The following is a 16,322-nucleotide window of genomic DNA, read 5'->3' on the forward strand; positions in this document are numbered from 1 at the left end:
CAAGCACCCCCAAAAACGTGTTTCCTTTTGTTGTAATGCTAATCTCATTGCTCAAGTCTATGTCTGGATAAATAAAATCACCCATTATGCAAACATGACCTAGTTTGATGCATTCTCCATTTGCAATAGTATTTTAGCTTCCTCAATCTCACATATATTTGGTGGTTTACAGCATATCCCTACAAAACATTTCTTTATACTTTTACCTCCACTGCTAATTTCTATCCACAAGGTCTCTACATTTTCATAATTCCCTTCATAAACATCTTCCCTTATAATATGTTTTAAACACGGTTTAACATATAAGCATACTCCACCTCCTCTTCTATTTGATCGCTCCTTATGAAAAAGGGAATAACCCTCTAAATTAACTGCCCAGTCACGAGTTTCATCCCATCATCTTTCAGTAATGCCTACGATATCATACTGCTCCCTTGCAGCTATTAATTCAAGCTCCCCCATTTTATCTATCAGGCTTCTTGCATTAGCAAGCATGCATTTAAGTTTTTTCTTCAGCCTGTAATATCGTATCTGCTCCTTCCTTTCTGCACTAATTTGGTTTAGTTTTTAGAAGATTTAGAAGATTGCATACTAAATAAGCGGCGTAGGCTATTCACCAAGGATTTCTCTCAGAATGTTTTATTATCAAAAGTGGTACGAGACGGGGTTGCCCTCTCTCCCCATTATTATTCGTAAAAACCCAGATGTATCGGGGATTCAATTTAAAAACCAAACGCATAAAGTGGCTCTCTATGCGGATGATGTAGTATTGATGTTATTCAGGCCTCTGACATCCCTGCCTAATCTATTTAGTCTGTTAGAGGAATTCAACAAGATCTGAGGCTTTAAAATCAATAATGCAAAATCCGAGGCATTAAACATAAACCTACCAAAGGACATGGAAAAACTCATAGCCATAAATTTCAACTTTACGTGGCAACACAAGGCTATTAAATACCTGGGTCTACATCTTACAAACAACTATAAATCTTTATATAAGGCGAACTTTCCCAAATTGCTGCAGATTCTAGGGGAAGACTTTCGAATCTGGTCCACATATAACATATCGTAGATTGGTAGAATCCATTACATAAAAATGAATCTGCTCTCTCGGATTCTGTATCTATTTCAAACGTCTTCCAGTGCCAGTCGTGCGTAGAGAAATCCTTTCCCTCCAGTATTTAATATACAAATTCATACGGACGTATAATATAACATTAAAACATTTGAGCAAATTAGGTCAGAAAAAGACAAACCACATTCTGAATTCTTTAGATACCTCCACATAAAAGCATTTTATAACAAATTTAGCCCCCGGCCCCCATTAACAAATTTTGAAAGCTCTGTATTTTAGAAACAGACACTAAAGGACTTACATCTCATATGTATAATGAAGTGACCTGTTCTAGCTCTGAATACTCAAGAAAAATGAAGTATGTCTCAGTGGGAAGCAGACCTAGGGGAATTACTGAAGGAGGAAGAGTGGGATGATATTTTTGTTTCGGTAGCCAAAAGTTAAATTTGCACGATGTTAAGGGAGAACGCATATAAGGTAATGATGAGGTGGTATCTCACCCCACTAAAGTTATCAAAATATGTCACGGGTTACTCCAATTGTGTCCCAAACAATGTGGAGAGCTGGCAGACATGTTACATATGCTGTGGTCCTACTGTACGCTCAGATTGCCCCACTGTGGGAGAAAATTTGAGATTGGACTAGACATTTCCAGGTCTGTAAATGAATTGCACATTTTGCAACACAACTAGGTACTGCTGCGGCCAAGTTTATTCGAGCATTTGCCCGTTCTTGGCCGCAGCAGTAGCCTGGCGCGCGCCCGAGGGTGACGGGCGCGCGCCGAAGCAGCGGAAGAGCGCCCTCCGATCGGGGCGCTCTCCCTACCGCTGCCGGGTCCGCCGGGTCCCCCGGAACCCCCTGCCGCCGTCCCCCACATCGCGGGACACCAGGGCTCCCTCGGGGAGCCCTGGACGCGCGTGCAGGGGGCGCAGGCTCCCGAAGACGCGTGACCGCTCGTCTATGACGCGCGGCACGCTGAGGGGCGGCCACTAGCAAGCCGGGAAATCTCCCGGCTTGCGGATCTGGCCGATGCGCAATAAAGCGTGTCGGTAGTGTATGCAGCATTATGGAAACAGTTGGAGATTCCAAACATTCCCAAGATTCGGAACAGAATTTGGTTTGTCTGCCAGATGGAAAAGTTGACGAGTTTGGTCAACGACTGGCACTAAATCTCTAAAAGTGTGGCTACCCTGGCTAGCCCAAACGGATATCCCTGTGGTGAGCATAGCTACAATTATGCTTTAATAGGACAAAAGGCATTCTCCCTTGACGGAGGTGAAGAAGATGTATGATACATGTTATGAATTCAACTTGAGATGGTATCGGTCAAGTAGGAAGAGGTTAGGGAAGAGCCCACACCGGGGACATGATCAGGGGTATATCTGAAGAGGATCTGTCTTGCTCTATAAGATACTATACATTTTCCACCCCTTCCCATGTTAGGTATTTTTTGCTTTTCTTTAAGTGAAGGTGTTAAAAAAAGCATACGTAAATATTGTGATATGGAATTTTTGAATGGTGTGCCAAAAATTCAGTAACATTTTGAGTTATTAAAAAAACAAAAAATCACGTTCATTCACTGGTTAAAAAAATAAGGGAAATAAGATCCCTGTTCCCCTAAAATGGCAATCTTAACATGCCACAATAGTCATAAATCTTAATTTGTTACTTGTGCTCCACAGTTTAACATTTTTACTCTGTATCCAATGCAAGTTAAAAAAAAAACTACTCTTTATTTTAACGCATACAATTTTATTGAATCGACCATACAATTTTGACGTTGAAACTACATTGCTGAGAGTGATATCACATTATGACCTTTATTGGTAGTTTTTAAACACTCAAGAGCATGATGCTGTCACAACTTGTAAATTAATAGGGTTTGGTTTTTTTCTATGTTCGTGTCCTCCTTGATCTATTTCAAAATGTATATTTTCATGTCTGTTTTATAGAAAAGAGACTAAGTGCTAAAATTGGGAGCAAATGCACTCTGGGCAAACATGAAGCCATGTACATTAATGTACATTAATAAATTGATGATAAGAGATAAGTCTAAAAGGTTTGTGTATGCCTCAATGCTAAGAAAAGTGAGATTTGGTCCATTGTGCCATTTTCTGGTCACAAATTCATTAATCACAAAGATTGTGCTTGAAAATCTATTGGCAAATTTCTTGGCAGGGAGATTCACACTACCCAAAACTTGACAGAGTTTTTGACACAGATTAAATAGACATGGAGATCGGTCTAGAACATTTGCTCACGGATGTTTTGCTGCGATCAAATTGCCACCGGCGTTTACCTCACCTCGCCACTGGGACATCTCTCCGTCGGCCACTTCACTGCCAAGGTAAGTCCCTAACCTTGCCCCTTACCATAAAAAACCCTACTCTTCACCCCTAAAACTAACACTACCACCTACCCTAAAAACCTTAACCCCTTACCCTAAAATCCCTTACCCTAATCCCCTACTCTCAAAACCTTAACTATTTATCTTAATCCCCTACCCTAAAAACCTAACCCCTTACCCTAAAATCTCTTACCCTAATCCCCTACTCTCAAAACCTTAACCATTTACCTTAATCACCTACCCTAAAAACCTAACCCCTTACCCTAAAACCCCTATAAGTAACCCCTACCCTAACTGTGAAAATCCCTTAAATTGACAATTTATTGGTGAAATGGGGAAACGGCTGCGGTGAAGGGTCCCTCGGCAGCCAAACGATGGATCCGACGTGATCGCGGCAAAATTGCTGCGACCAAATGTCCAATTAAGCACAGAGATTGTGCCAAAGACAGAATATATCTTCTCCTGTTGACACTTTTAAAATTGCAAACTGACACAAATGGGCAAAATTGGACCAAAGTGCCTTAATACACCGCAGATTGATATACTGCTCATTGATGCACTGCACAGTGCGCCAAAATGACCATAATACGTAGAACCCATTCTGTTCATTTTTTTAACATTTTACAGTGATGAATCATACTGTAGGCTATGTATAAAAATAATATCAAAATCTGAAATGTCACAAGGCAATAGTGTTTGTCTTGATTCAAACAGTAAATATTTCACCTAAAAATATGTATTTCTAAATCCAGCCCTTTCTTTCAGCGTGATACTTTCTATACTTCTGTAACAGGGTATGTCCCATAGTACCTCTCTTTCCCCATAGTATATCTGTTATGTAAGTCTCTAATAAGATCAGGGCATTAACAGGTTAAATCTATGGGCACTTGACCCCCCCCCCTTATGCCCCTCTTGTGAGTGATGGAAGTAAGGTGGTGACTCATGGCCTGTGTAAGCCTATCAGGGATGGGAACAGTCCTTGAGCCGCCCCTTCCAGAGTCTTCCAGGAGGGTGTGGAAAGTTAGCTTCAGTCTGCTTCCTGCTCCGGTGAAGAGAGGAAGAAAGAGCTATGAGTCTTTCCCATGGCGGGGATGAGCGTGCTCCCCCTCAGTCTCTGGACTGAGGGAACATCAGGCTCAGCTACCAAGGTCTGTAAGACCAGGGCCTACACCATCTAGAAGTCTGGGACTTCCAAAACCTTGAACCACTGCAGGGAGAACTGCAGTGATTGCTACCATGCATACCAATAAAGACCCTGGTTCACTATACACTCCTGTCTGAGTCTCAGTCCTTGGGCAGGAGGGAAAAGAATGCAGTAGTTGGGGCTGGCTTCTGGACACTCTGGGACCCACTACAGCTGGAGGCGCTGACACCAGAGAAAGAACTACAGAGAACAAGAACCTAAGCCAGTCCCAGTCTCTACTCCACCGCAGACAGCTCAGTATCTCCTGCTCCAAACAGGTAGTGCACCACATACATGTAGCATAGGCTGTGCAATCTCCCAGAGGTGGTGGGGGGGGGGGGGCAGTGCTACACTTCTATTCTTAATGACCTTACATTTTCTGTATCATGAGCACATGCCCAAGTTTGCAAAAGCTCATGGAAAAGAAAGCCAATGTGGTTCTTAAAGGAGTTAGCAACTACTGTAAAGATACAAAAGGACTGCTTTTATGAAATATTGGTAGTCTCAGAAGAAGGAAGATAGACAACTATATCAATTTAGGCAAAAAGAGACTAATCAGATGTGCAAAGGCCCAAGAACAAGAGAAAATAGCCCAGTCCGTAAGGAAGGGTGGAAAAACATTTTTAGGTATTCAAGAGAAAGGAGAAAAATATACGAAAGGCTAAAGACAGAAGAGGTGGGTTGTGTTGAGGGAGACAAATGTATAGCAAACAACCGTAACTATTTCTTCTCAGTATCCGCAGCACAAGGGGAGGGGCCACAGTTTGGTAACAATAATATAAATGGAAAGCAGGTGGACACAAGTCAATTTACAGAGTAGACAAGTCAACGGGACCATGTGGGATACGTTCAACGATACTTAAAGAGCTTAGGAGTATAGGCCTGTAAGCCTGACATCAGTAGAGTAAAAATAATGAAAACATTGCTGAAAGAAAGGATATACATATCTAAAATACAGCAATTTGCAAGACCCCAGGCAGCCGGAATTTACTAGGGGGCAGATCATGTCAAACAGATTTTTTTTTTTAATTGGGTGACAAAGGTTCAGAGTGGAGCATTAGGTGTAGATTATAGTACCTAGATTTTAGTGACGCCTTTGACACTGTGACACTGTGACTGTCTGATAAACAAACAGCAATGCTCGGGATAGGATTTTAAGATGAGGTTAAATGGATGACATTGGTTGAAGGATAGGCAACGGAGAGCTGTGCTAAATGGAATGCATTAAGGGGATGGAAACATTATAGTGGTGAACCTCAGGAATCTGTACTTGGACTGGTCTTGTATAGAACAAATGGGCTTGCAGTCAAAGGAGAACCCACCTGGGCGGGGAGACAACAGGGAGATCCCAATAGCAAGCACTCAATGCTCGCTACAAAAGTAAATGTGGGAGAGAATCCCGTATCATAGTGTGGCTATGTCTATAGACAGTGATCAAAGGCCCACAGACAGTGAAGCCAAATAAATGTCCTAAATGTGTAATTTGGTTGTGGATTATATTAAAATACAATTTATTAATAATCATCCTATTATCAATAAATTGTATTTTAATATAATCCATTACCACATTACACATTTAGGCCATTTATTTGGCTTCACCGTCTGTGGGCCTTTGATCACTGTCTATAGAAGGGTCGGCAACCTGCAGCTCCCGAGCTGCACGCGGCTCTTTCCGCTGCTACTTGCTGCTCTCTGCAGGTTGCCGACACCCAGCTGCTACCTCTCTCCCTCACTATCCTGCCAGCAAACCTTATCTAATCTGATCCGCAAAGGTTGACAGCTAGAAGGTGTCTTTGGAGGTGCCTGCCCAGGCAGCTTGCTGTAGACAGGTAAAAGTGAGGTTCCCCTGACAGTCACTTCCATGGGCACCTTTCATCAGGCAGCTCAGCAGTCCCCCTCTCTACAAGTTTCTAACAGCACTCCTCAATCCTCCAGAGCAGCCGGTAGGCAGCAGGCACACTGAGATCCTCTCTTCCTATATCCCTGTCCCCTCTCACTCATTCACTCACTCACTCACTCTCCTCTCTCTTCCCACCTCTCTCACTCCTCTCTTCCCATCTCTCTCTCTCACTCCTCTCCATTCCCATCTCTCTCTCCCTCTTTCTCCTTCCCCCTCTCTGTCTCTCCTTCACACCCTCTTTCTCCTTCCCCCCACACTCTCCTTCCCCCCCACACTCTCCTTCCCTCTCTCTCCTTCCCCTCTCTCTCTTTCTTCCCCCCTCTCTCTCTCCTTCCCCCTCTCTATTTCCTCCCCCTCTCTATTTCCTCCCCCCCTTTCTCTCCTTCCCCCTCTCTCTCGTCCTCCCTCTCTCTCTCTCCCACCCCCCTCTCTCCCTCCTTCCCCCCATTCTCTCTCTCTCTCCCTCCTTCCCCTCTCTCTCTCTCTCCTTCTCCATCTCTCTCTCCTTTCTCCTCTCTCTCTCTCCCCCTCTCCCTTTCCCCCCTCTCTCCCCCCCCCCCCTTGTCCTTTTCTTCCTCCCCCCTCCCTCTGTCTCTCCCCATATCCCAACACATAATACGCCATGCTGTGCTTAAAAGCTGTGTGAACAGCAGAGCATTTGCTTATATGGATTCCATGTAAATGGATTTCAGGCAAAGGTGACACATTGTGTGCTCATTTGTATGTCATTTCCCAGAATCCCTTGCTGCAGTGGAAGTACTTAATGCTAGGTGATCATGGTAGAAAGGCAGGGTTGTAGCCCTGTCTAAGACATGTGAATGTGCTCACAAGTTTCTTTACTGGCAATATGCAAACAGTAGAGGTTGTGTGTTGCCTTTTTCACCCACCATAACTTTATATATATATATATATATATATATATATATATATATATATATATATATATATATATATATATATATATATATATATATATATATATATATATATTCATACATATATATATATATATATATTCATACATATATATATATATATATTCATACATATATATATATATATATATATATATATATATATATATATATATATATATATATATATATTCATACATACATACATACATACATATATATATAAATATATATATATATATATATATATATATATATAACATACAGAACACCTACAAGCTCAAATTGAACCCCCAAAATACCCACAACATATATATAAGCATATAAGTTTCACAGAGGAGTGCTACTGAGCATGGCAATTTATATTTAAAACCAGAGACATAACATAAAACACAGACAAAGCTCAGTGCACATCCAGAAAAACTTATATACGGTACAGTGCCTAAATATACATGTATAAATAACTAATAAATAAAATGGTCTTTTAGTTTAACATTTTGGCCAAATTGTTGTAAGCCCTTGAGCCAAACTTCACGGCAGACCACGTTCAAGGGTCCCTACACTAATATAAATTCTTAATAACCTGTGCATTGCCAGGAAGAATGATTTATAATAAATCTGTCAATATGAGTTGCAAAAGTTCTAAGTCTGATTGAAGCTTTTATTAACCTGTACATTACCAGGAAAAGCACTCTGTAATAGATTTGTCACAATCACACTGCATGCAGGCAAGTTCCCCTGATAGTTGTTCGATACAGTGTTCGATAAACCCACTTGCCAAATTGGCTCGTGGCCAGTTAGATTTCCCCTGCTCTGCAAAAAAAATTCCCCTGCTCAAAAAAAAAAAATCCCCCTCCCTGATTGGCTGATCGGGTGTGACGCGTCTTGGAGCTGCCAGGACATGTACGTGTGCACTGCTCGAGCGCAGTGCCCCTCCTCTGCCCTCTGTCCTCATGGCTGGCTACCCGCCCGGCGGGAGGTGGTAAGTTCTCTTTTTGTTTATCCCCCGGCTCTCCATTCCCTCCGGTCCCCTTGCCCACGGCGCTCCTTTCCCTCCCCGGTGCTCCCTTCCCTCCTCGGCGCTCCCTTCCTTCCAGTCCCCTTGCCCACGGTGCTCCCTTGGTTGCCCACGCAGGGCGGGGGGTGGTGTATGGGAGAGAGAGACTGGGTGTGTGTATGGGGGGGAGAGAGAGAGAGAGAGAGAGAGAGAGAGAGAGAGAGAGAAAGGGAGTGTGTGTGCAGGACACCAGAGGTACCTCCCCACCCAATCACCCAGTCAGTCACCTCACCCCCTCACCCAGTCACCCCCTCACCCAGTCATCCCCTCACCCCCTCACCCAGTCACCCAGTCACCCCCTCACCCAGTCATCCCCTCACCCAGTAACCCAGTCACCCCCTCACCCCGTCACCCACTCACCCAGTCACACCCTCACCCAGTCACACACTCACTCAGTCACACCCTCACCCAGTCACCCCCTCATCCCGTCTCCCCCTGTCTCTAACCCTCACTCTCTGTCACCCCTGTCTCTCACCCTCACTCTCTGTCAACCCCTGTCTGTCACCCTCACTCTCTGTCAACCCGTCTCTCACCCTCACTCTCTGTCACCCCCTGTCTCTCACCCTCACTCTCTGTCACCCAGACTCTCTCACCCAAACTCTCTCACCCACACTCTCTGTCACCCACACTCTCTCACGGTCTGTCTCTCACCCACACTCTCTCACCCACACACTCTCACCCACACTCTCTCACCGTATGTCTCTCACCCACACTTTCTCACCCACACTCTGGATATTTTATTTACCCTGTATATCTTAACTGCCCTATACCTACACCGAAATAACCTATACAGCTTTCTACGAGATCTGACTCAAGCTTCACCCGGGAGACAACGGAATTCCCCCTAACCCAGAAGACAGGTAGGGAACACCTCCCCTCCAGTATATAACATTGCGGGAATGAGGTACCTGGACATTGACGGACTGCAGATCAGGTAAGATCCCAGGCGGGATTGCTGCTTTAGATATTGTGAAGCAGGGGCGCCCAGTCACTGGTTAAGGGGTTCAGGAAACTGTCATTCACATCTGGCTTTTTTTTCTAGATCCGACATTTATATATATATATACACACACACACACACACACACACACACACACACACACACACACACACACACACACATAACAAGGACTAATTCTAGTATAATGTAATACAATAAATAAACTTATGTCAAAATGAATGTTGTTCTTACTAGGAATTTATTCAATTATGTATTTTTTTTTTAAGCGGGGTTGGGGGTGGGACTAGTGGTTGGGGGCAGGACTAGGGGGTAGGTTGGGGGCAGGACTAGGGGGTAGGTTGGGGGCGGGACTAGGGGGTGGGTTGGGGGCGGGGCTAGGTGATGAGTAGATTTTTTGGTTCGGCGAGTAGATTTTTGGGTGATTTGTTGACCACTGTATATATATATATATATATATTGTGTGTGTGTGTTTGGGGGGGGGTTGTGTATGTGTTTTTTTGGGAAGGGTAGTGTATGTATGTATGAAAAAACTAAATAAAGGGACTTATTATTGTGAGATGCATTTTATTCCCCCACATATTTTGTTGTATGTTAATGCTTATACTGTACACACCAATAGGTATATACATGTATGTGTTTGTGACGGTGTAATATTCATGAATGTGTTGCGGCTCTCGGAATATTTTGGAGAAATGTTTTTTTTTATAAAATGGTTCTTTTTCTGTGAACGGTTGCAGACCCCTGGTCTATAGACATAGCCACATTCTATGGTACGGGATTCTCTCCCACATTTACTTTTGTAGCGAGCATTGAGTGCTTGCTATTGAGATCTCCCTGTTGTCTCCCCACCCAGGTGGGTTCTCCTTTGACTACAAGCCCATTTGTTCTATACAGCATTGTCTCTCCCTAGTGCACCTGCTCGCTCCATGCCATTTTAGGTATAGTGGGTATCCCCTCTGTTGCTCTTAGACCGGTCTTGTTTAATATCTTTACTGGTGACATTATCAATGGTTTGGAGGGGAAAGTATGCCTTTTTGCAGATGACAAAAAGAAATGCTTCAGGAATTGACATTGCAGGGTGTGGGGGAGGGGGGGTGTAAACAAAATGATTAATGAATTAGGTTAATTAGAGTAATGGTCAAGAGTGTAGCAACAATAGTTTAATGCCAAAAAGATCAAAGTAATAAACTTGGGCCACAAAAATCCGAAGGCAGAATACAGGATTAATTGCACTAGACTGTTAACCACTATAAAGTGAATAGAAGTTGGAGTCATTATTTCAGGTGACTTAAAAGTATGCAAGCCGTGTAACAAAGCGATGTGGAAAGCTAGCAGGATACTAGGTTGTTCGGGGAGAGGTATTAGCAGCAGAAAGAGAGGGATATCAATGCCACTTTATAGATCATTGGTAAAACTTCACCTAGATTACTGTGTTTAGTTCCCAAGCCTATATCTTCAGGATATAAATAATTTAGAGATTGTGCTAAGAAGGACTATTAAAATGGTGCATGATCTACATCATAAAACATCAGGCAACACTCAAGGACCTAAATATGTAAAGATTGGAGGAGAGAAGGGAGAAGAGAGAACTTTCAGATATATACAGTAAATGGTTTCAAATATGTACCGGGGGAAGCATATTTCAGAGACAAAGAAGTGTTAGAACAAGAGGTCATGCTCTGACACTGGAGGGTGATTGGCTGAGGGGACATGTGAGGAAGTACGTCACGGAACAGGTAGTAGTGCGTTTGTGGAATAGCCTCCCCCCTCCAATAGAGGTAGTAAAAGATAATACAGTAAGGGAATAAAAAAAAAATGCTTGTGATAGACATACAGTAATGCTTTCCTACAGTACATATAAAATTAAGACAAGGATTTGCGATTTTACAATAGAGAGGGAAATTAGCAGACTAGGCATGCTAAGTAGTTCTCTGCTGCTTGTTTCCATGTTAAAAAGAGAACCTGCTGTTACTAACATTTTTCTGCAGATCATTTGAGTAAGTGACGTGTAAACTGTTTGCAATGGAAACTGGTTTAAAAGCAATGTCATGTTCAGATGAATGAACTGGAATTGTGTGATGTTAAGTGTTTAGGAGTGCTGTATGGAGGAAGCTTGTGAGGGGGTTTTGTCTTTTTGAAATTACTTTTTTTTTCATCCTCTCCATTTTTGCATTTTGCTTTTGTTTGGGCCTAAAGCTGCAGTAATTTTCTTTTGTTTGCATATTCAACTAACCCATGCTATTGTATACATTTATTTGGAAACAGTGCACAAGTGTTAACAGTGAATTGAATCCAAATCAGTTATAATCAAATGAAAGGAATTGTCATGTTTCTAAAATTGTTCTAATTCTTCTTTGAACACACTTATCCAAAATTGCAGGCAATTGATTCTTTCATATGTCAGGTTCATGCAGACTTTATTCATAAAAGTTATATATTGAAAATAAAAGACAAAAATAACCTGCAAAATAATATTTAGTATTCTGGGTAGAAAACAGTGCAGATCCTAAGGGAAAAGTCTTATTGCTCTACAACTTTGGGGAATCAAAAATGATTTCAGCACAACACTACTGGGAAAACGGTGTTTATCAAGACACCTCTGTCACTCCCTACTGTTCAGTTTCTCAATCAACATTTCAAAAGGATATGGTTTGCTGATGATGGAATATAAATTTCATGCAGCGGAGTGTATAATTGTGGACCTACTATATCACATCATACTGCATACTATTGCAGACATTTGATTAAACACAATGGGTCATATTCTTAAAAAATAGATGTGTGTGTGTATAAGAAAACATAAGGAATATTACATCCCTAGGCAACTTACTACAAACACTGATATGACACCAATGTATATAAATGATCAGGAATATATATTGCCTTACTTAGAAACAAAACGAACATTACAAACAAATTGCAAATGTTCAGCATGCATGTATTTATAATGAATTATTACAGCAGGCACTGCAGGTGCACACTGATATAAATCATATTCTAAAAGGCTGAATCCCTAAAGACTTTAACATGCATAACCAACTATCGGATAGGCAATCCGTCTTGGCCATGTGGGACTACAATCGTGCGGATTTTATATGCATGCTGCCCCTCCTCACATTTAGAACTCCATCCTTCTTCTCAGCTTTCCTTTTAGATATCAATCAAAAGCAACAATGAAATATCCTGAAGCACCCAATTTTCATAACTAATTGAAATTGCTGAACCGTGGGTCTCTCATTAGAATTTGCAGGGCTGTCAAGTTCTGCTTATTTAGGCAGAAATCTCACTGATTAATAGATGATCACTACAGGTTAACTCCCTGAATTCGCCATCTTTTCTATTAGAATGACAAATATTGTTCTAGGACCCCAGATCTTACTTATATGGGTTCTCAAATATTGACTGGTTTGCCATTACCTGTTAATTAGTCACCCAAAATCCTCAGTCATTTCCGAGCTAACTCGCCAACATCCTTATGATTGAAGACCACTCCAAAACACTCCACATTTAGCTCATTTAGCTCATTTACTAAGCCATTTTAATGTTTCAGTATATGTTCAAAGTGTATGGAATAACTGGGTTCACAAAACTTTATTAGTAATTCAGAAGTTTGGTACCAACTAAAATCAACAAAGAAATTGGCAACTCTATGTTGTCATTAAATCCCAAATGACAATAAGAACTTTAATCTTAGCATGACATTAAAATACAATTTATGACAACAACTCGAGTGTAGAGAAATAGGAAAATTAGGAGTCCATAAATGAAAACTAGACATTCTGTCACTGCTGCCCACATTGTTACTTAAACATAGAAATTTGTAATAAAAATGGTATATGTAGTGTGTCACTAAAAATGCAGATAGCACCAAGAAACAATTTCAATTACAAAACTGCTACCAAGCTAGCTTGGCCTCCTACTGTATGTTAAAAAGTTGATGCCTCTATGTTGTAAGCACATTTATCTGCGTAATAAAGTAATACATTACACAAATATCTATAGGCACATTTTTTTACTTCTACCCAGATGTCTTGAAATTCACAATGTACATTGCAATATGACATTCTAGATATACTGTGTGTTCATTTATAGGTGACATAGTCAAATGATTTTACAAGGCAACAGGTACTGGAGAAACACATTGGATGAACGGCTATTGGTCCACAAGTAATTTAAAAATACAGCAGATGTGACAGGTTTTGGAAGGATTATTGCTGCATTCTGTTATGCTATGGTGGGTGAAAAAGGTGACAAAAATAACTATTGGCTATGTGTGTGTGTATATATATATAACCAATAGGTTTTTTGTCGCCCTTTTCACCCACCAGAACTTAAAAACAAATATATATATATATATATATATATATATATATATATATATATATATATATATATATATATATATATATATATATATATATATATATATATATATATATATATATATATATATATATAACAGAATGCAGCAAAAGCAAAGCATACTTTGATTTAATTTCAATAGGTTGCAATACATTAAATTCGAGCTTTAAATCTGTCACAATATGAGGTACATAAGTGGTTTGGGGGAAAAAAAGGATTCCTTGACAAAGGATACATGAATTGTCAAACAAAATAACCATGTTTTCTTCATTCTGACCATACAGCATTAGCACATCCTGTGTGGCCGGAATGAGGAAACGAGAGCAAAGTAAATTAGTGAGATGCAGAGATTACAGTACTAATGAACAGGGAATGAGGTAGAGTGAGTGGGTGGACATATAAAACCCTCTGTAATTGGAATATATTCTCTGCAGCCTGCGGGCTGCCCGGCTTCAGTTCCTTACCAAAGGTCTCCTTGAAGCTGGGAGTGGGTACATCTTGAAGGGTGTGTGTCCAGCCCTCCTCCTCTTTCATGTCTTCTTCTGGCCCTTGCTGTGTATCCTTGCAGGGCCCCGGGCACTGGTACTCTCTTTCACCTTCCTGAGGCATTATATCATCTCCGGCCTTTTCACCTGCAAGGCTCCCTTCTTCAGTGGTCCCCCTCCTCCTCCTCCTCCCTCTGCTTCTGCCTTGCGATGCACTGTGTCTTCCCATCTTTACATCAGCTGGTCCCGCTCTGGGTGCCAAGCAGGGGTCCTCATGCAACTCTCCTGGCTCCCCCTGGCCTCCGGGGACTACGACCCCCCTCTGCCTCAAGCTTGGTTGCTCTTCTTCCCCACCTCCCCCATCCACCTCATCTTCCTCGGAGGAGCCGCCTGCAGCTGAGGACCGGGAGTCTGGGGAGGTGCTGTAAAAGGGGTTTCCACTGCTGTCTTCTGACTCCCCAAAGAGGTCATCAGAGATCTGCAGGCTCTCATACCGGGAGCGGGCTGCTTCCAGTAGGGACAGAGCCTTCTTCTTCCTGCTGCTACCACCGCTGCCCGTGGAGTCAGATACCATCATCATCATGAATGATCTCTCTCCCTGTCCTGTGCCTGCTGGGATCTGCTCTGATTCACTGTCTATATGACAGATGACGGAGACAGGGAAGGGATAGGGGAGTGACTGTGCATTAAAGGAGTAAGGACCAGAGCACTTCCTTTCTCCTCCCCTCTTTGTGAGATCCACCTCTTCTTTTTCTCTTTTTTCCCCCCTCCTCCTCCTCCTCCTCACCTCCTCCTCCTCCTCTTTTTGGGCGTGTGTGTGCTGCTGACCCTTAATCTGCTTTTAAGCATTGCAACCAAGGCTACACTGGCACAGAAAAGTGGTCACATTCGGCTAAAATAGATATTTCGGGAGGTGATACAGAAGCAGTTGCCTGAAATCACAGCAGCACTGTAAGAAGCTGCAATGAACTCCAGATATCGTAGATCGGGTGTATTTATGAGGGCGAGCAGTGCCTGGTTTATGAAATTGAATGAATGCTGAACAATACGGACAAGACTACAATGGGTGGGAGGGGATCAGCACAGGCTGCATTCAATTTGCAATGTCATTGTCTGGACAGATTCCCTTCTCTTCACTGGACACAGCAGCACAACAGGACTGTCCACCTGTAATGGTACTGAAACAGGGCAGCACAAACCTAGACAATAAGAAAAAAGACGGTTGCAGGGCACAAATGTGTGTGCCACTCATTACTGTACAACTGATCTGCTAATAAGCAATAGTATTTTTTAAATATATTGTACACTGCATTTTTCTTCATTCCGGCTAAAAGGGGTTGGATAGGGGATTATTCGCACCTTTCTCTAATCTAAGGCTAACTCATGTAGTTGCTCACTGAAGTTACATTTTATACAACAATATAATACAAAACTGAACATTTGTCATTTGAATCTACTGTATATGATATACATCATTTTAGCATCAAGGAATTTCGGTTTGGAAGGGAAAAAAAGTTTTAGGACATTCTAATTACAGCATGTTGCAGTTTTTAACCCATGTTTCCCAAACATTGGCCCAGAGATACTGACAGTTGTAAACCTTCTCACTTGAATGGACCTTACCGTGTCCTCAGGTTTAGCACTAAATAAATATGTGTCATAGTATTTTTCTAATTAAACGCTTTCATGATCATTTAGATTGTATTTAAAATAAACATCGACAGCAGTGCATCACATACACCGCTGCGCTTATTTACAAGTTATGAGAAGAAAAATGTTGTAGAGGTACTGTTAACTGAACCATGCTTACCTTTGGTTGACTACTATTTATTTCAATAAAATCTGCAATTTAAACACTCAATTAGCTACATTTTCCTAAACCTTCAGAGATCTCAGCCAGCCTCAGGCAAAAGCTCTTTCAGAAGCTGTGCACTCCTGGTAATGGCAGTAAAAAAAATACAGTGTATTCTAAATGGGCATTTTAATGATAAAATAGCCCAACTTCAGTCAGTGATTAATACCCTTTAATGAGCATGCA

At 41.8% G+C, this 16,322-nt stretch overlaps 1 protein-coding gene across 1 annotated transcript in view; it reads right to left on the minus strand.

The window, feature by feature from the left end:
* The window catches only part of PGBD5 (piggyBac transposable element derived 5), a 167,388-nt gene extending 152,373 nt beyond the window's left edge, over positions 1-15,015 (minus strand). The window contains exon 1 of the mRNA XM_075596876.1: positions 14,264-15,015. Coding sequence (XP_075452991.1) covers positions 14,264-14,867 — 604 coding nt within the window. The 5' untranslated portion in view covers positions 14,868-15,015. The remainder of the gene's footprint in view (positions 1-14,263) is intronic.
* Between the last annotated feature and the right edge of the window lie 1,307 nt (positions 15,016-16,322).

This window comes from Ascaphus truei, chromosome 4, assembly GCF_040206685.1.
Source record: "Ascaphus truei isolate aAscTru1 chromosome 4, aAscTru1.hap1, whole genome shotgun sequence".
Taxonomy (NCBI): domain Eukaryota; kingdom Metazoa; phylum Chordata; class Amphibia; order Anura; family Ascaphidae; genus Ascaphus; species Ascaphus truei.